Source organism: Drosophila hydei, unplaced genomic scaffold (assembly GCF_003285905.1).
Source record: "Drosophila hydei strain 15085-1641.00,03,60 unplaced genomic scaffold, DhydRS2 tig00000215-arrow-arrow-pilon, whole genome shotgun sequence".
In the NCBI taxonomy this organism is placed as follows: domain Eukaryota; kingdom Metazoa; phylum Arthropoda; class Insecta; order Diptera; family Drosophilidae; genus Drosophila; species Drosophila hydei.
In genome coordinates, this window is record NW_022045687.1 from 754,153 (window position 1) to 774,920 (window position 20,768).

Below are 20,768 nucleotides of genomic sequence, written 5' to 3' on the forward strand. Positions count from 1 at the left end.
GTTCAAGCATTGATTTATAATTTGCAAGTATCGATAAATGCATGCTATCGATAGCACAAGCAGTTGATGGCGGCGTTGTCCGGCTTAGCTCAGTGAGCTCAGTTATGGCATTAGCCATGCTTGAATATGCATGAATGCCAATGCAATGGGGCTTACTGTTAAAGGGGGCTAATCCAGTGTTTGGCTTGCGTTAGCCAAGCTCCAGCTGAGTGCTGATGATGCTGACATAGAGTTCTATAAGTATTGATAGTTTAGTCTTGATATTAGGTTCTGTGTATCAATATATATATTCATATTTATCGATAATCATATAAACGATAAGCTATGAAACCATTTTTGCTGATTTATATTAGATTATTAAAAAAACAAGCTATTCGATAAATTATCGATATGATAAGTATTAACTTATAATATATCGATATATTCTGATCGATAACAGCTTTGCAGTAAGCACTTTCATTTATTAAATTTACATAGTATCAATCAATTATAGTTTTATAATCGATCAGCCACATTTTATTAGTATAATGTATCGATATATTCTGATCGATAACAGACTAACAATTTTGTAGCAAAACTTTCATTTTCAAGACAACACACGATCGATAAATTATAGATTAATAAGTTGCAACTATCGATAAGTAACGCTTTACTAGGTGAATATATCGATTTATTCTAATCGATAATAGCTTACAACTTTTACAGTAAAATTTTTTGTAGCTGGCATGACGTCCTATCGTTCAAGCATTGATTTATAATTTGCAAGTATCGATAAATGCATGCTATCGATAGCACAAGCAGTTGATTAAGCGTTTTCGCGCTCGTTTTGAAATTGAAGAGAGAGTCAAAAGTATTTTCCAATGCTCTATTCACAAAGATATACGTATTGAGATCCACACATCAAATCCCCATTGAATTAATATGCGACGGCGCCTGTGCAGCTTTGGCTGGCGGTTGGAGTGAGCTGAGTGCAGTTTGTGACTTGTGTTGGAGGCGGTGGCGGTGTCGGTGGCGGCGTCCAGCCGGCCAAAAGCTCTTTTTGCGGACCCCAAGTTTCATAACACTATAAAGATGAAATTGAAACCGATTACCGCACTCTTGAAAACGATCAAGTACCACGAATGCTCGCGGACACATTTTACTCATGTAATTTTATTGCGGCTGCGAATGATTGGCAATTCTGGCTAAAAGACAAACGCAGGCAATGGAGTTGCGATTGAGGACAGTCTGCTGGCTGGCGGGGGCGTTGGGGGCGGCGGGGGTATCGGGTATCGGTATGGGAATGGGAATCGAGGGACGACGATGTCCAGAAAACCAGTTGCCGCTGTTTGCCACAATGGCGCAAAATGACGACAACGACAACGACAACGACAGCGACAGCGACAGCGACGGTTGACGGTGTTGGAATGAGGATGATGATGATACTGATGAAGATGAGGATGATGATGCTAAACATGAAATCATGAAAAACAATGGCATCCATATCGACAAAGAACGAATCGAAGTCGAAGTCGAAGTTGAATCGGCAGCCAAACAGTTAGACGAGAGACACCTGCCATCAATATGGCCAAGAGCTGAGCTCAGCTCAATCCAAAGCCAACCAAGCCAATCCAATCACTCAACAGCACACACATACACACAGAGGCAGACAGGGACAAGGAGCAGCTAAAAAGTATGGCAATCTCAGCCATCATAAAATGTGCGAACGAGAAAACTTTGCCCCGCCATTTGCCGCCTCGGCACTCGCAACCGCGTCGTAGATCAGCCAACATCAAAAAAAGAGGAGAAAAAAATAAAAGAGAAGCCACTTATCTCTTCTCAACCTCAATAAGCAAACGGAACAGCCGCAGTAACAGGAACAGGAGCAGAGGCGAAAGGCGAAAGGCGGGGCAAAGGAGCAACGGGCAACGGGCAACGGGCAATGGCATCGGCATCGGCATCGGCATCGCTCACATCTCACCTGGCAGAAGCAGCCGCCACAACAGCAGGCATGAGAATAAAAAGGAAAATAAATGTAATGCCGCATAAAAATAAATAAATAAAACCTTTCAGACGCAACCGAAAAATCCTACAGAGGGGGCGGCGGGCGGTTGTCCGAGGAGCTAAAAGACAATGCCAAAAGTGAGGCAAAGGCACTGAGTCTGCCGCACTGCCAGTCACAGTGAGTATATCTATATAGATGGCTGACTGATTGATGACTGCTGAACTTGTTGAAGAGTTTTGGATGGTTCCATGTCCTTACTTCCCCATAAGTAAGCCTGGTTAGCGCAAAAGAAAAACACGCAAAAAAAAGGCCAAGAAGAAAATGCTGGAAAAAAAAATGGGAAATAAAAAACGAAACGAAAAACGTGAGAACACTTAGCCGAGAACAAACATGCAATGAAAGCAAAAGGCTTTAGCTAACTAATTTATTGTCAACCTTTTCTTGCAGTGTATGCCTTGAGGTCGCTGACAACAGCAACAATTCCAGCCGCTGTAAAACATAGCAAAATATTTGCTATTTACTTGGAAGTGATTCACAACCTGACTTCAAATCATAAATATTTATATAGATTATTTCGAATTTGACTTTATAGAGGCATTGCTAGAAGCACTCTGCAGCTATGGAGGGCTAGAGGTAGATCAGAAAGTTGACATTTTCAACTGTTTCGATTGGTTATTTATGGACATCCAAATATTCTTGAGCTTTTTGGCTAAAGCATTCAATATTTCATGAGTGTCGTATGCACATAGCAATAATAAGAATATGACTTAATAATACCCTTCGAAGGGCCTGAGAAATTTAATGCATATGCCCAAGCTGCAAGTCTCAATGAGTGATTGGCTGCAAAAAAAAGCACTCAAAATATGAATGAGCTCGGGCTAGAGGCTTCGCAAAGACTCCTACACACACGCATAGCAAGTGAGCTTGATTCTGTTTTGCGCTTTTATCGGTGTTGGCGATCAACGCGTCGGCAATATCAAAACAAAGAGTCCTGCCGTGCCGTCGATAGGATGAGAAAATAAGATAGCAACAAATTGCCATGGATATGGGTGTCTGTAATCGTCAGATTGGGTAACATTTGCTCGTAAAAGTATCACTGTGAAACACACACACACACACAGGCAGAGTGGAAAAAGGAAAAAGAACAACTAACAAACAGTTGTCCATATCGTTCAGAGCGATATCGATACGGACTATGGCTGTGCCTGGGAATGTGTGATCTGATGGCCAAAAGCGACGCCGACGCGGACAGTATCAACACCAGCAACAACAGCAGCAACAACAACACCATTGAGCACTGACAACCGCAGGCAGATCCATGGCCTATTTCGATTTGAGTGCGCAAAAATCGACCGCTGAGCTGCAGCTGAAACTGGAGGCTGCATCTGTAGACGCAAGACTGCGTTGTTCGCCGTTGCCCCAGAGGCCTCTGGTCTGCTTTCGCGGCATGGTCAAGGAATCGACTTGAGAGCGACCACATACGGTGCCCAGGCCCACCTGCCCGCCGCCTCCACCTCCACCTCCACCTCGTCCGCTGTCCTACAGCCGCCTGCTCTTTCCGCTTAGTTACGCAGTGGAACCAGCATAAGCTGCTGATCCGCAGCCGATCGGTATAAGCTTGATCAACTTTGTCTGGTTTAGTTACGGCCTAAACGTCGCAGCCACCGCATCGCCAAGCACCAATATACAGTGCCCGGAGCCAGCAGACTCTGAACCAGCTCAGCCTCACATTGCAGCGAACATTTTTGCGAGTGGCGGACCTTAACTTGACTTAACTTAACCTCGAGCAGAGAGTGTGCACAAATTAGATCTAGCTGCTCATGACCCGGTCCTTGACTTACATTTAAATACTTATGACTAAATTGAAGCTGTCGATCTCTATTGGAATTGAATGTAAGCTTTGATTAGCGTTGAGGGTGGAGGCGGCGTCCGCTACTTATTCTCTCAAATCATATTATTATATGGCTTCCTGCATCCATTTTCCTGATAAAGTAGAAGAACATGGATCACAGATCAAAGATCAAACATCTTAGATCATAGATCCTAGATCATAGATCATAGATCATAGATCATAGATTTTAGATCATAGATAATAGATCAAAGATCAAAGATCAAAGATCAAACATATTAGATAATAGATTATAGATCATAGATCATAGATCATAGATCAGAGATCATAGATCCTAGATCAAAGATCAAAGATCAAACATATTAGATAATAGATTATAGATCATAGATCATAGATCATAGATCATAGATCAGAGATCAAAGATCAAAGATCAAAGATCAAAGATCAAACATATTAGATCATAGATTATAGATCATAGATCATAGATTATAGATCATAGATCATAGATCCTAGATCCTAGATCATAGATCATAGGTCATAGATCATAGATCATAGATCAAAGATCAGAGATCAAAGATCAAAGATCATTGATCATAGCATGTTAAAATAATCTAGACTTCAAGGAATATTGAGTTATCATAGGAATTTTTAGCTAGACTCTTCCTGAGGAGTCTAAAAACTTGAGTCATAGGTCCTTTAGTTCCTCCGCTCTCTTTCTGTATTATCTACTGGGCATGAAGAACTTGAAATGAGTGCAGAGTTGAATGTTATTATTGACGACATTCAGTCAAGTTTTTACCTTTACCCACTGCATATCAAACGAATTCGAACCTATTGCGCCGCTTCACCAATTGTTTACATAATTTGTTAGTTATTTTCTGTTTTTTTTTGTTTGTCTGAATTGGTTTGGATTGACAGACTCGAGAGGCGTTCGCAAGTGTTTTCGGGCGACACAGTTCACCTTCTGCCATCTTCCACTCATACGCCCCGAAGCGGCCGTTGAGAATGGCATTTGGAGGAGGCGACGAACTATTTTTCCCCGTTAACGTGTTCACTTTTCAAGTGCTTCCTTTGTGACTGACTGCCTGACTAGCTGGCTGGCTGGCTGACTGGCTGGCTGGCTGACTGACTGACTGACTGAGCGCCTGTCTACGTGTATAATGCATGGTCGGGCGCTCGGCCGGCATAAACACTGACACAGCCATGACGTGTGCCTTTCAAAGAAACGCAAACGCGAACCGGCGAATGCCAGTCCTCAGTGCTCCGTCCGCCGTCCGCCGTCCACCGTCCTCTGTCCCGGTCCGAGCTCTCAGTTGGCAGTTCTCAGTGCTCAGTTGCAGTCACAGTTACAGTCTCAGTCGCAGTCTCAGTCGCAGTCCCAGTCGCAGTCGCAGTCGCGGTCTCAGTCTCAGTCTCCAGTCACAATCGCAGTGTCAGCTCGTGCGAGCGCGAAAAGCAAAGATTATAATGCCAAACAACTTCAGAACGTTCCTTAGGCAGTTGACGACGCCAAACTTCGTCGTTAACCCTTATGTGGCCGTATTATGATTTATGCCCAATTGTCACGATGCTCACAAATCCCAACTAGGCTATAAAACGTCAACGGAATGGCCTTAATATACGGCTATTAACAAGCACGCCCAAGGGTTAACGTCAGCGTTCAATATCTGCTAAGGAGAGTTACTTGAGTAAAAATTCATAGTCAAATTATGAAAATCGAACTGAATAGTCTCAAGTTGCTTCTCTGCGCTGCGACTGCCCATAAAGTCAAGGCAGTGTTAACAGGGTATTAAAAACTTAGCTGATTTGACGTCGCACTCGAAAATCGCGCGCACTCTCTTGTCGCACATTCAAGTCAAAGTCACTACTGCCATGTCGGACCCAACTGACGGGGCCCTCGTAGCAATGCGAAATGCCGGCGGTACAGCTGAAAGAGTCAACCTGGTGGACGTCGACGTCGACGTGGATGTGGACGTGGATGTGGATGTGGATGTGGACGTGGCACGACACAACGGCAAACGGCAACGACAACGACAACACGACATCATTTTGTACGTCACTCAAAATGTTCGTAGGCTGTCAGGGAGACAGTTCAAAAAATGAAATATATACATACACATTATAACAAATTCTAAAACGCAAAAGAGACACTCACTCACACAGACACATGGTCGGTCGGTCGGTTGGTCGGCTAGCCAGTCAGTCAGTCAGTCAGTCAGTTAGTCAAGCTTCATTGTTCGTACGTTCGATTGAAGGTGTAAGGCGTATGGATCAGCCCCAGATCCGAAGACCGATGTCAGAGACCCAGGACAACCCCAACAACACTTTTCCACATTTTACTCCACACAATGAGGGTGCGAGCGAGTCAGCTACGCTCAAGTGCGCTGCCCCGTTCCCGCTGCTGACGATGACACGGACACCGGCGCCGTCACAGACACAGACACAGACACAGACACGGACACGGACACGGACACGCTTGGCTGCTATGCAGTTCCAGTTGTTGTCATTGAAGGGTCTGCGAGGTGAGGGTGCGGTGAGAGCACCTTTTGATTTTATTATTGATTCAATTACAACGTCAATGCTAAAGGAGGCGCATATGGTCGTCGCCAGGATTGTCAAGTGCGCCACTGCCAATCACACACAGTTTTGCCATCAACTTATCAACTGTCAATTCAGTTTTGCCTGCTCTTCTTCGCTGTCTTCGTTCATTTGATCATTTGAATCGTTTATGAGTGTGCATGCATTCGCCGACGTTGACATGTGCCTTCTTAGAAAAAATATAATACACATCTGATAATACTGCTAATTGCTATTTACAATATTTGCATTGTTAAAAACGAATTTAAGCTGCTAACTGTCCAAGTTTTAAAGCCAAACAAACTTGAGAAAAGACCCGCAAAGAGAAACACTGAATGAACAAAGTGTAGATAGCGGCGGGTATGCACGACCTTCAAATATCCAGCAGTTAGTGAAAAGTAAGCTGTGTTGTTATATGGGAAACATTTTGAAGAAAGGTATATAAAGTTATATATATGTATCGCTGGGCACATGCAAAAATAATAACAAATAAAAAAATTAAATTTGCCAGAAATTTGAATTTTTTGACTATTGTCAAATCACCTATATAGTCGAGTAGACAGCACTGTGCTTCAATGCCTGACAATAATACCTAAATGGTACTGCTAATAAGCCGTTTAAATTTTTTTCTTCGTAGTGCTAATGACAATAATATTTGATTAGCCAGTTTAATTGGTTTTCTATTTTCCACTTTGTGTCAAACGCTGTCAACTTGTGTTTGCCTTGACTGTTTTTTTTCATATGACAAATCGATACTTATTTATCGATAGCCAACGTAAATGTTTCACAAATTATCGCATATTTATTACATCAAATATTCCTGGACCTGCTCGACAGACAACTCTCGAATAAATACAAATAGTTTACTCTGTCTGCGAGCGAATGTCGTGGGATCTTGTGTTTGCACAAGGCACTTAGCACTTCTTTCCGTATCGTATTAGAGAAGACTCGGATTAAATTATATGGTCGTTTATTATATTTTGTCATTTGATTTAGATTAACACCATTTCGTGGCATTCGCTTTATGCCGCATTACAGATGTGTTAGCAAAACAGTCTCATATATCACAAGCAGAGCGTTTGACTGTCATTGAAGGTTTGTCACTGTGCGTGTGTGTGGACGCTGCCTATCGATAGCATTGTTTTCGATATATATATAAATACATAAATATACATTTGTAATCGATATATAAACAAGCAAGCACAAACAAGCTGTCATCGATAAATAATAGTTGCTTGATTACCGATTGTGTGTCAGATTATCGATAGCATTGTTATCGATAACTATATGTGTATAAATATATATATTAGGCCAGAAAGTAAGGCCACTGTAGAGCATAAGTAAGCATTTTATCTGTGAGTGTTTGATTTGAGTATAGCCACAATATCGATAATTTTTCCATCGGTACATCGATATATTATATAGTGTTGATAGAAGACGCTATCTGAAATAAGACAGTATAAATGAAGTTGAATATGATTTTTGATTAGCCAACTATTTCATGTGTCATATGTCTACAGTCAGTCTATCGATAGCAATATTATCGATATCTCTATGTCAGTGCAAACAGAAATTTGATGCTCGAGCTTTACAGCAGCTACTCTGTTTGCCATTAAAAATTATATTCTTATCAAGTATTTAGTTTAGTGTATCGACAGCATTGTTATCGATATGCGGATATTAATCTATGATCTAGATCTTCATAAAATCTGTTATAAAACCTTTCCTATTTCATTTAAATGATTTGTGCTTAAAATCTTTCTTTACAGATGTGGATTTGGAAGGCCTATGCACTTTTCTCAATATGTAAGTATCGATTGCTGCAGCAGCCTCTCACTGATCTTAAGCTTTTGAGGCACAGATTATGGCTGTGTGGCCGTTGCTTTATGCATTCATGTTACCTTTCTGCCGGTCACTCATAGGCGTTTTTGACAATGTTACAACAGACTAATTTTTATTGTTTCGTAGCATATCTTAAGCGGACCGAGATGCCCTGAGATATTCGCCTCCGATACCGGGGCAACACAATAGAGTCACAAAGCTATTAAAAACTGATATAAATCTCATTAAATGCGATGGTTGTAGCACATGAACAAAGCCGCCGCCTTGCCTTCAATCAATCGTTTGTTTCGCTCCCGGCTACAAATAAGATATAAGAATGGGCTCTTGTCTTTGGTTCGGTTCAGCTCAGTTTAGTTCGGTTCAGTTCGTATCGTATCGTATCGTTTTGTGTCTCTCGTATTGCATCGTATCTTTTGCTTTTGGCTCTTCTTCACCAAATGCCTTTTATATGGCGTATTTACGAGTCTTTCCGTCCATCCGTCCCTCTCTCTCTCTTTGGGGTCTGACTGTCTTCAGGGCTTTTGGCTTACCTGTGGCCAAGTGAGCGTATCATAACTCATAAATTTGTCGTCAGGTTGATGACGCCACAGTAAGGGAGGGCGTAAACTGCTGCTCCACTAAGGTTATTTGGCATTTTGAGCCTTCAAACATTTTCCGATTTACACAAAAGTTGCAATATCAGATGCGACTTTCGGTTCTTAATAATATTTAATATTAATATCTTATTGAAGTTACTAATAATAAGAGAAATAGATATGTTATCGCGTGTATCCATAATAATACAAAGATTTCCGTTATCGGAATTCTTTTATCGTTACCAAAACTAACGATTGACATTGACGAATCATACCATCGGTAAACAAAGTTTAATATGATATCTATTGTCAGGCTTTCGGTAATAAATCTTTGAAAAATGTTTATCGATATACACTGACGAGCAAAACTGTAACACATGTTCAATGTTCTCACTTCAACGGTCTGTATAATCTTTTCTACTTTATGCATGATTATGATTATAGTTTTATTTTGTTAGTGAAATATTTGTCTCTTTTATCTATAAATTTGAAGACATTTGATTAGCGATAAGAGAAATACAATGGCAAAGAGTAAAAAAAGTCAAATGTTACAGTTTTGCACTCACAGAGCAAAACCTATTTACTTTTGTTTCAAAGCTTTTTTTACCATTAAAGCTTATTTGTTTTCGTTTAAATCGCCAAGCCTTGATCATTTTAAGTCATTTTGCAAAATAATTATGATGGCTGATGAGAAGAAAAAGGAAATAATCGAATTATTGATAGGGGGCGAATCCGTTAGGAAAGTGGCTAATAAATTCGGTGTTAGCCACATGACTGTGCAGTGTTAAAAACAAAAACAGTTCAGAAAACATTAAAATCAATAAAGGAGGCCGACCGCGACTTTTAAGCCAACGTCACACGCGCCACTTGACTAACTTAGTTACAAACAATCGCGACTTTACGCCAATAAAAGCGGCTAATGTGTTAAATTTAAATGCCAGTGAGTGGACAGTCCGTCGCAGTCTCGGCAGATTGGGGCTTAAGGCCAATGAAAGAAAAAAAAACCATTTCTAGCTAAAAGGCACATTAGTTTGCGTTAGAAACTGTGCTATAATGCATGAAAATTGGGGTCTAGCTGATTGGGATGCCGTAAGTTACAAATAAAAAGCTTAAACAATGCTAAAAAAAATTTTTCAAGGTTATTTGGTCAGACGAAACTAAAATTAATCGTTTTAAGTCAGACGGACGATCGTGGTATTGGACTAGGAATCCCACAGTCCAATCGGCAAATACAGTGCGGTGCACGGTGGCGGGTCCATAATGGTTTGGGGCTGTATTTGTACAAATGGAGTTGGGCCCTTAGTGTTAATCGATGGGATAATGCGTAAGGACCAATACCTAAAAATTCTGCAAGAAAATTTGGGAGGAGTCATTGGCAACATGGGTCTGGCTGTTGAAAATTGCATATTTCTGCAAGACAATGACCTAAAGCACACATCCCATTTGACGAAAAATTGGTTATTGAACCAAAAGTTTCAAACTATGAAGTGGCCACCGCAATCTCCAGACATGAATCCCATAGAAAATGTATGGAGCCATCTGAAATCGCAGCTTGCGAAATATGCGGCCCCTCCAAATGGCAGGATGGAGTTATGAGAGAGAACAAAGGACGTTTGGTACTCGATTCCACCTGAAATGGTGCGACGCTACACGCAAAGTATGCCAAACCGTATAAACAACCTCAAAAAATCAAAAGGGCTGTGGACCCGTTATTAAAAAAAATTTAATAAAAATATTTGTTTAAAAATATTTGCAGTGCAAAACTGTAACATTTGACTTTTTTTACTCTTTGCTATTGTATTTCTCTTATCGCTAACCAAATGTCTTCAAATTTATAAATAAAAGAGCCAAATATTTCACTAACAAAACAAGACTATGATCATGATCATGCATAAAGTAGAAAAAATAATACAGACCGTTGAAGTAAGAACATTGAACATGTGTTACAGTTTTGCTCGTCAGTGTACATATCGATTTTAAATTTGTTTTCTTACAGGCCCTGATCAATATCACCAATGGTAGTTTTCCCCAGTGTACTCAAATGTAGCGTGAAAATATTATTGATTGCTTTCGATAAATATCGATTTTCAATTAACTCTCTTGCAAGCTTTAATAAATATCACTAATATTAATGCATAAAATTAAAAATCATAATGCCTTTAAGGCTTTCTCGATTCATATCGATAAATATCGATTTTCAATTAGTTCTCTCACAGGCATTTAATCATATGATCAAAATTGCTATAAATATTTCCTAATCAAGTCGAATTTAATTTAAAAATGCTGTCGATTCCTGTCGATAAATATCGATTTTACGCATCAGCAACATTTTCCAACAGTTTACTTTAAGTATACTAATTAAACGATTTCGTACACCTTACCCCGAGTTCTTAGTAAGAAATAGTGAAAGACGTTTGTCTGCTGCTTTATCGATTAAGTGTAGAAGCTGTGTCATCATCGATCTTATGCATTTCAACTTCACTTGTCTACCTTTTGGTGGCTATATTTAGGACATAGTGGCAAGTTCACACCTTGCCTTGCCTGCCTACCGATCTCGTTCGTGCTCGTTCGTTTGCCATTCGCTATCTGTTGATTTGGTTGGTTGAGCATCTTTGGTGCTTGATTCAATTACACAAGCCCCAGCTCTAAATTGCGTTCAGTGAGCCAAGGGTCTTACAAAGCTGTGAACAATACGGAGAATGCCAACTCCTGCTGTGCTCCCAAAATCGACAAAAAAAAAAAAACGCAGCCACAACTGATCGGCTCAGACATGGGCAAACGGGTACAAGTAGCGCCACAGTCTTAGTCGCAGAAGATGAATATGCATTTGTCGCCCAAAATGTGTCAGAGGCCGAGCCAAGAACGCCAGCCCATGCCCATGCCCATGCCCATGTCCCTGTTCATGTCCATGTTCGTGTCCATGTCCTGCCATTGAGCGCTCACATGGATGCCAGCGTCTGTTGGCGCTCCGTTGTTGCCTTAGCTTCCCACCTCTGGACGTTGTTGTTGCGGTGTAGCTGTTGCTGTTGGCAATGCAACAGCGGCGTCCGTCAACGATCCTAAAGCGATTTGCATATTAAAAAAAAAAAAACAGAAAAAACCAAATTTTTGTTGAAATCACTCTGTTAAGCTTTGTTCGGCGGCAGTCGGAGGCGATCAGAGGCGTTCATAATCAAAACTGAAGTGATGCGGTGGTCACGCTGCTGGCGGCTTTGGCTCTGCCGCAGACAGGAAGGGGGCAGACCATGGGAAGATTGGAGCGCTGGAGCGTTGAAGCGTTAGCCGGCTTGACCAACACACAGACACACCGTCGCACACCATCACACACACACCGTACGTATGTGTGTGTGTGCATGCATATATTTTATATGCAGCAAGCCGTGTTGACACTTTTTATGTGTTTAATAAATTAAGTTTTACAAAATAGAGAGAATACGACACGCTGTCGCTTCTGGGCTCCCTCTCTCAGCCACCACTGGCCGCGTCTTTATGGCATCTTTTTGGGACATTCGGTTCGTTTAATGGTTGACATTTGAAATTTTTGTTGGTCGACTTTAACACGCATTTATGGCTTCTGCTTTATGGCCTTCGAAATGCGTTACCTTAAACAAAAAACGCACACACACACATGTATATAAATAAATAAATATAAATATATATATATAAATATATATATATAGCCAATAAAGATGATTGGTGTCTGGACTGGCAGAGCTTAGCTGGGAGATGAATATTTCTTTTTAAATTTTGGTGGTCTCTTGAGAATTTTGAAATTTAAATGAATTTCTAGGGAAAGGAAAAAAGCCGTTGACTTGGCCAAATGGCAGTCAAAGTTTATCATTTAATTTGTTCAGGTCAAATGTGATTTATTCGCTGCAGCTGAACAACAACAACACTGAAACGTAGTTAAGGAAAAATGTCACTTGATTTCAGATATGGGCAACGCCTGAAATAATTACTCAAATATTTCAATGAACAACAGAAGCGAAGGCAAAGCTGAGAACTTGTTTGGCAACAGCTTCAAATGAAACTAAATAAATCGATATATATACAGACGAGCTATAGATACAGATATATATAAATATATATATTTATATGTATACATATATATATATATATATATGTGTATCAGCCGAAAGCAATTAAAACTTGGCCAGCGTTCATCTCTTCTGGGCAAGTGGCAAGAGCCAAGAGCGTCAAGTAAACTGGGCTTTGAGCTTGGCGTAATCGAAATAAATGTCATTACAACAACAAGAACAGCATTTATGAACAGGTGGCAATTAAAATACAATTTGTGCAGTATTTAAATGACTTGCCGAGATGACATATGTCATGCAAGCTGCCCACAGACGACAAACAACAAGCAATTGTCGTAATAACAATAATATCGAGACAATACGAGCTTAAAAGAGACATACACACACACACACACACACATACATACATACATACATACATACACATATCTATATGTATCCTACTTATAGACATATGAACATTTATCAATAACAATGTTATTTATTGAAAGTGACATTGTTCAGTGCTTAAGTAATTGTTGTATATCCGAGAACTTTCAATCGGTATTTTGCAGCCGGGCATAAGCAGCTGCACAATACTCGTGCGCTGCTCAAGAATAGTGAAACTCATATTTCTTTTGTAATATTCTTTCTATAAGCAAAGTAACTTCAACTGCAAAATTTATTAATACCAACTCTAAGATTTTGCATAAGCTTAATAAGTAAGCTGGGATATATCAGGCTATAGTTAGGCTTAACAGTTAGTCATTTTGATACAGTTATGCTTGATTGGCATTCATACGAACTGTTGCATGAAGCTGGCTTCACTTTTGGTATCAGTTTAACAAGAGTTATCAGAAAATATAGTAAAGTAAAGTATATACTTAAAGATACTTTAAGTCTCAGAAACAGCAACGAATTTGACTTGTATAGTTTCTGATCAGGTATATATATATATATCTAAAAACTCTATAGAGTCAACTTAACTTCTTTCCTGCATTTCATTTTCTTTATCTCTTTTTCTGCTTTTTTCTCTGATTAAACATAATTTTTTCTAACATATCTTGTAATTCACAATCTGTTCAAGCAAGAATTCTCATACACTCAGCTATCTAAAAAAAACCAAAATGCTGTTAATTATTTTGCGCTCGCCCTCAGGTTGACAGATGCGCGGCAAGTTGTGGTTGTTATTGGAATATTACACATAATATTCGATATACCTATTTAGGCAATATTAGGCGCAATTTGTGCTCGCATCGTTGCTTAATGATCAGCTAATGCTGCTTACCATTTGGGAACGATGTTGAACGATGACGAGGCCGTTCCCAATCACAATTTGCGTATCCAAGTCGCACAACAGCCAGCGATGGCGATCGCAAACGCGATCACGAGCTGCGACTGCGGCTGCGGCTGGGCTTGGGGTTGGAGGGGCTGACTCTATGGCTGGTGCCATGGCGGTCTTTGGCTAGACATCGACATGGAGATCGCCTCTTGTGCGGCGCACAAGAATGTGACATGGGAATTTGAAGTGGAAGTGGCCATGGTCGACAGCACGAAGACCGTCAGTGCGTCAGCGTCAGCGTCAGCGTCTTCTTCTCGTATTGGCACTGGTACTTGTCTCTCCCTCTCTCCCTCTCGCTCTCTCTGTGTCTGTGTGTGTGTGTGTGTACATTGTCATGTCACGCCGAGGCAGCTCTAGAGCGCAGCTCGTTCAGCCAAATGTCCACTCTGTGTGTCCAGTGACTGTCTGTGCGGCATCGTTACCATCGCTCTTAAAAACGTGAAGTGTCCACTCAGAATTTGTCACATCATTATTCTTATTTTTCTTTTAAATAATCATATTTACACACACGCACACACACGCACACACACACGCAAAATACATGGCTGTTGGCTGTGGTGCGCCTGGGAGGTCTTTTGGCCACTTCGTTAGGCCTTTTCGGTGGAACTCCTTGAGCATCAGCAGTGGACAATGTTTCACATGGAGACAGCCACAGTAACAGCGACGGGTGCGTGTTGCCCCAAGCCAGGGGCATGCACCACATCGATGACAAGACACGAATTCAAATCGAATGCTTGCGAGCCAAGCGAATGAGCGTTCACTAATCATTTATTAAGCTTACAAATCATGTGACAATTAATTATATTTTGCGAATCAACAATAATAAATTATACCTCGGGAATTTTGATATTTCAATATACTTTTAGAGCTAAAGCCTTGGCTGGTCAGAAGGCGAGAGGAAAGAAAGGATTTGTAGCCCTCTCAGTGTTTCGCTCTCTGTCTTCTTCTTTCTCTCCCCCTTTGACGTCTCTCTCTTTTTGTTTCTTTCTTTCTCTCATTCTCTCTCACTCTCACTTTCTCTCTCACTCTCACTTTCTCTCTCACTCTTTCTTTATCTCTCTCTCTTTCTTCATCTCTTTGGCTCTCTCCTTCTCTCTCTTTCTCCCTCTCCTCACTGTCTCTCTCTCTCTTTCTCTCTCTCTCTCTTTCACTATCTCTCTTTCGCTCTCTCTCTTTCGCTCTCTTTCTTTCTCTCTCTCTTTCTCTCTCTCTTCTCTCTCTCTCTCTCTCTCTTTCTCTCCTCTCCTCACTCTCTCTCTCTCTCTCTCTCTCTTTCTCTCTCTCTCTCTCTCTCTTCCCCCCTCACTCTCTCTCTCCCCCTCTCTCTCTCTCTCCCCCTCTCTCTCCCTCTCTCTCACACACTCACATTGACACTCCATCATTGCAATTCCATTGTTAAACTTCGCCTCTCTTTGCGATTTTCATAAACCGAAACTTTAAAGAATTTGGAGTATTCTCGTATTAGATCCATTTATTTGCCTATTTCTATATTAATCAATTCCAAATCTAAATATTCTCTCTCTCTCTCTCTCTCTGTTGCAGCTTCGAAAATTGCCGCAACATTGGAAGAAACAACAACGAATCAGTTAGTATCTGCAAGGGAACGATTATCTGTGTCTAGTCCAACGTATTGTCACAACTCTATATAGATTAACGGTAGCTTGTAAGGCAGACGCTCTTGATGAATATTGGGCAGGAAAAGCATACGCATCAGTCGCATCAGTCGCAGCAGTCGCACACGCATCCGCATCCGCATCCGCATCCGCATTCGCATACACATCCGCAACAGCAGGCGCTTGTCAATCGCAGCCGCCACACAGATCCTCATAGTGGTTCGGGTGCTGTTGCTGCTGGAGCCGCTCCATCTGACTATCCAGCCTTGCTGCTTGGCTATCGCTATCCGCTGCCGCCCGGCCATGATCATCGACTGCACATCGAGCACCTGCGGCGCTCCGCTGCGGAGCGGCAAGTGAGGAGTCCCAACGGCTGTCCCATGGTTATGACACCCAGTCGACGCAGCTCGCCGCCGCCGTTGCCGCTGCCGTTGCCGACGCGCCATGCACTGAGCGCTGGCTCCGTTGGCCCAGCAGCCCAGCCGACCCAATCCCAGTCCCAGTCCCAGGCTCAAGCTCAGGCCCAGGCCCATGCACAGACGCCGTCCCAGACGCAGTGCATGAACGCTCACTTTTTGCACTTCCAGTCGCAGCTGCATCAGAAGCTATCCGCCAGCTACTTTCGCAACCCGCCCTCGCCATCGCCAACGGAACGAGAACGGGAACGCGATCGGGACCGGGACCGATCGGGCTCTGGGTCTGGCCCATCGCCGCCAGCGACGAGCATGAGCACAGCGCATCTGAATCCGTTGAGCGATCTGCAGAATATGCAGCCCTTTGACTTTCGCAAAATCAACTCGTTCGGTGCGCCGCCGAATGCCACGGACTTCGTGCACCACCAGCACCAGCAGGCCGTGCACCTGCAGCAGCAGGCGGCGGTGCTGGCGCAGGCGCGCCGTCGCATCAACGAGGCAACCACAGCCGGTGAGAAAAACGCTGCGGTTGCAGCGGCTGCGGCAGCTGCTGCTGCTGCCGCCCAGAGCAATCAGTTCTTTAGCGCAATGGCCATGGCCGGGCATCCGTTGCCGTATCACTTGCCCCCACCGCCACCCCCACCTCCGCCACCGCCGCAACAGCAGCAACAGCAGCAGCTGCAGCAACAGCAGCAGCAGCAGCAGCAGTCGAACAACAACCAGGTGTCGTTGGCCGGCAGCGTCGCCGAACATAGTCACGGCCTTGGGCCGCACTCGCCAAATCACGCACAGGTGAATCACAGTCACAGCCACAGTCACGGACACGGTCACGGTCACGGTCACGGTCACGGTCATGGTCACGGTCACGGCCACAGTCACAGCCACAGCCAGTATCACCAGCACTCGCATGCGCATCATCACAAGACCGGACAGCCCACATCGCCGGAGGATTCGAGCATCAGCAAATCTCGTCATTTGGCCGCCGCCGTTGCTGGGGACAAGTCGAACAGCAGCTGCTCCTCGTCAAGTGCCTCGGGCACACAGCCAGCGAGTGGATCGCAGCGCATGACACGCTTGGCACTGGCCTCCGGATCTGGTGCCGGCTCGAATATGCGCGCCAGCCGCAAGTCGGGCCACTCGCCCGGCAGCAAACGTCAGTGGGGCTCGATGCCGGCCAATCTGGGCACGCAGTTCATCAATCCGGTGACCGGCAAGAAGCGCGTCCAGTGCAATGTCTGCCTGAAGACCTTCTGTGACAAGGGCGCGCTCAAGATTCACTTTTCGGCCGTGCATCTGCGCGAGATGCACAAGTGCACGGTGGATGGCTGCAGCATGATGTTCAGCTCGAGGCGTTCGCGCAATCGTCACAGCGCCAATCCGAATCCCAAGCTTCATTCGCCGCACTTGCGTCGCAAGATCTCGCCGCACGACGGACGCAGCGCCCAGCCACATCCGCTGCTGCTGCAGGCACCGAATGGCATCATGGCGGGGCTGGGTCCGTTTGGCAGCTTCCCGCTGCTGACGCCGCCGCCTGATCTGCGACACCATGCAATGGGCGGCATGGAGCTCAAGCACGGCCAGGAATATCTGCGGCGATCCTACTTGGATAGCAACGGCATGCTCGGCCGCTACGAGGGACAGCGTCGCAAGACGGCGCTCGAGCCGGGCGATGAGGATGATGACGATGATGAGATACTTGAGGTGGGCATACACATGCCCGATGACGACGATGACGATGACGACGTCGATGGTGACGGCGAGGGCGACGATGACGACGATGATCCCGATGGAGATGGCATCGTTGTGGTCGGAGACGAACTGGACAGCATTCCCGATAAGGACAAGCACAGCCACGACGATTATATGCTGGACAATGACAACGAGAGCGACGAGCGCTCCACCTCGGCCATCTCCAGCCACAGCCTCAGTCACAGTCACAGTCACAGTCACAGTCACAATCTCAGTCACAGTCACAGTCACAATCTCAGTCACAGCCACATTCACAGTCACAGTCACAGTCACAGTCACAGTCAAACCAAAGAACAGCAACAGCCAAGTCCCTGTCCGAGCAAAGCCGAACCGGAGCCATGCCCGGAGGCTGATGAACAGCACGAGGATTCGCAGAGCCTCACAGACTCGTCGCACGCCCTCGGCCAGACGCCGGCGAGCAAACGTAAGCGCAAGAGCCAAAATCCGGTGCGCTGCACCGTGCAATCGGATGAGAACTCTTGCGACAATTCACTGGATAACTATGACGTGGCCGCCGATTTATCCATCAAGAAGATTAAGCTCAACGATGACGAGTTCGATGCAGTGGCGGCAGCTGCAGCAGCCGCCGCCGCAGCAGCAGCAGCAACAGCAGCAACCGCAATAGCAACGGATGCGCCATTGAACGCCCAGCTGGACGCAACAGCCAAAGAAGCCGAGGTGTTAACCGGCTCCACAGAGTCCACCAAGGCGATACCCTCGCCCCCGCTAACGCCCTACACCAGCGAGGCCAAGGCGCACATTAAAATGGAACTGGAGGACGACGAGCAGGAGGAGCAGGAGGTGGCTCAGCCCAAAGGAGCTCAACGACCGGACGTGGCAACAGCAAGGAGCGCATACTCCCAGCAAGAGGAGGCAGTTGGCACGCTGGATCTGTCGCTGAGCACGGCCAGTGGTTCGATTATCAAGCAGGAGCCGCTGGATGAGCTGGCTCTAACCTATGGCGCGGATGCGGACGAGAATCGCTATATGCGCATCAAGCAGGAGCTCCTGGGCGACGATGAGCCCAGCTTTGTTCGGAGTGCGGTCGAGGATTGCTTGAGCAAGAGCAGCAACAACAACAACAACATATTGACTGAGAACCTGACGAACAAGGGCGGCGACTCCAATGGCAGCATCAAGGCGGAAGCCGAACGTGAGCCAGAACAGGAACACGAGCCAGAACCGGGCCTAGAGCCGGAGCCGGAGCCGGAGCCGGAGCCCGAACCGGAGCCCGAACCTGAGCCCGAACCGGAGGTGCCCATCGACAAGGAGAATCCATTGAAATGCACCGCCTGCGGTGACATCTTTCAGAACCACTTCCACCTGAAGACCCACTACCAAAGCGTCCATCTGAAGCTCCATCACAAATGCAACATCGACGGCTGCAATGCGGCGTTCCCCTCGAAGCGGAGTCGCGACCGCCACAGCTCGAACCTTAACTTGCATCGCAAGCTGCTCTCCACCAGCGATGAGCACAATCTGCTGCTGCCGCCCGATCCACTGCTGGAGCTGATGAGCATCAACAATAACAAGGCGTTCGGCAATGCTGGTGTCGCTGCTGGCGGCCCGGTTACCGCTGCTGGCGGCATGCCCAGCAGCATTCACGCCGAGATTTTGGCACGCATCTGCGCTGGCGCCCATGGGCTAAGCATGCCGCTCTGCTTTGAGGCACTGCAGCATCGTTTTCACGCTGGCCACGGCCAGGTGCCGGTCGGATTTGGCGATCCGAATGCCAATGTCAATGCGAATCCGAATGCCTTCGTATCGGCAACCGATCCACGTCTGCTTCTAAACCACGCCAGTAATCCGCTGCTCTTCCCCGGCCTGCGACTGCCGCGCTTCCCCCACTTGACGCCCCATATGCTGGCGGGTGCCAGCGCTCTGAGTCCATTCTGCCGTCGCACCTCTTCCGATTCCAATTCCCAGCACTCGATAACACCGCCCGTTGGTGCACGCGGCTGCGATAGCGTTTCGCTGTTGGGTTTGCGTCCGCGCTCCGGCTCCGGTTCCGGATCGCCCGAATACGATGCTCAGGCGAACCATACGCATGCGCACACGCACATGCACATGCAGGCGGCCGGAGAGGAGGCCGGTCAGAGCCAGCGGCAGTCGCCAGATCGCATATCATGACCATGTACCTCGTACTATGCCAAGGCGCTGGCATTTTATCACTGAAGGATCGTCGTCGGACAACCACAATTCATTCATGCAATATCAGGCTAAAACTTAGGACTACACAGCATTGCTCATAATCATAATCGATCAATCGATAGGTCGATAGCTCGATAGGTCGATAGGTCGATAGGTCGACTTATCGATCAGAGAAGAAGGACGAAGCATACGCAATCCAAACTGCAGCTTGGCTCGCCGGCGCTCATTATAAACAATACTTTTACTAGGCTAATATAAAATATTAGATGGATCAACTAGCATTTTTTTTTCTATATATATATACATATATACATATATATATATATATAAATAAAATAATGAAATCCCCATTTTTTTTTTTGAACTTGTATTTATAAAAACTGTTGTTTTGTGTACAAGCATGAAATTGTAGAGAATTGAATAATAATTATAATAATAATAATAATAATAATAAAAATAATAATAATCATCATTATAATAATAATGATAATACGTATTATAATGATAATGAGAAACGCAAATGAATAATAAAAAGCAAATTAATATATTAATTAATAACGATATATATTGTTAGTGATACTCGATTATGTAAGCATAGCCTCTAAGCGCATACTTAACATAGATATGTGTGGGTGGGTGGTGTCGACTACTATTTTT

The 20,768-nt window shown here is 44.5% G+C and overlaps 1 protein-coding gene across 1 annotated transcript in view; it reads left to right on the forward strand.

Annotated features, from left to right (window-relative positions):
- Positions 1-20,379, forward strand: part of LOC111592718 — a 31,292-nt gene extending 10,913 nt beyond the window's left edge. Inside the window, exons 2-4 of the mRNA XM_030223481.1 lie at positions 8,180-8,216; positions 15,728-18,198; positions 18,346-20,379. Coding sequence (XP_030079341.1) covers positions 15,867-18,198; positions 18,346-20,090 — 4,077 coding nt within the window. The 5' untranslated portion in view covers positions 8,180-8,216; positions 15,728-15,866 and the 3' untranslated portion in view covers positions 20,091-20,379. The remainder of the gene's footprint in view (positions 1-8,179; positions 8,217-15,727; positions 18,199-18,345) is intronic.
- The last annotated feature ends 389 nt before the right edge of the window (positions 20,380-20,768 follow it).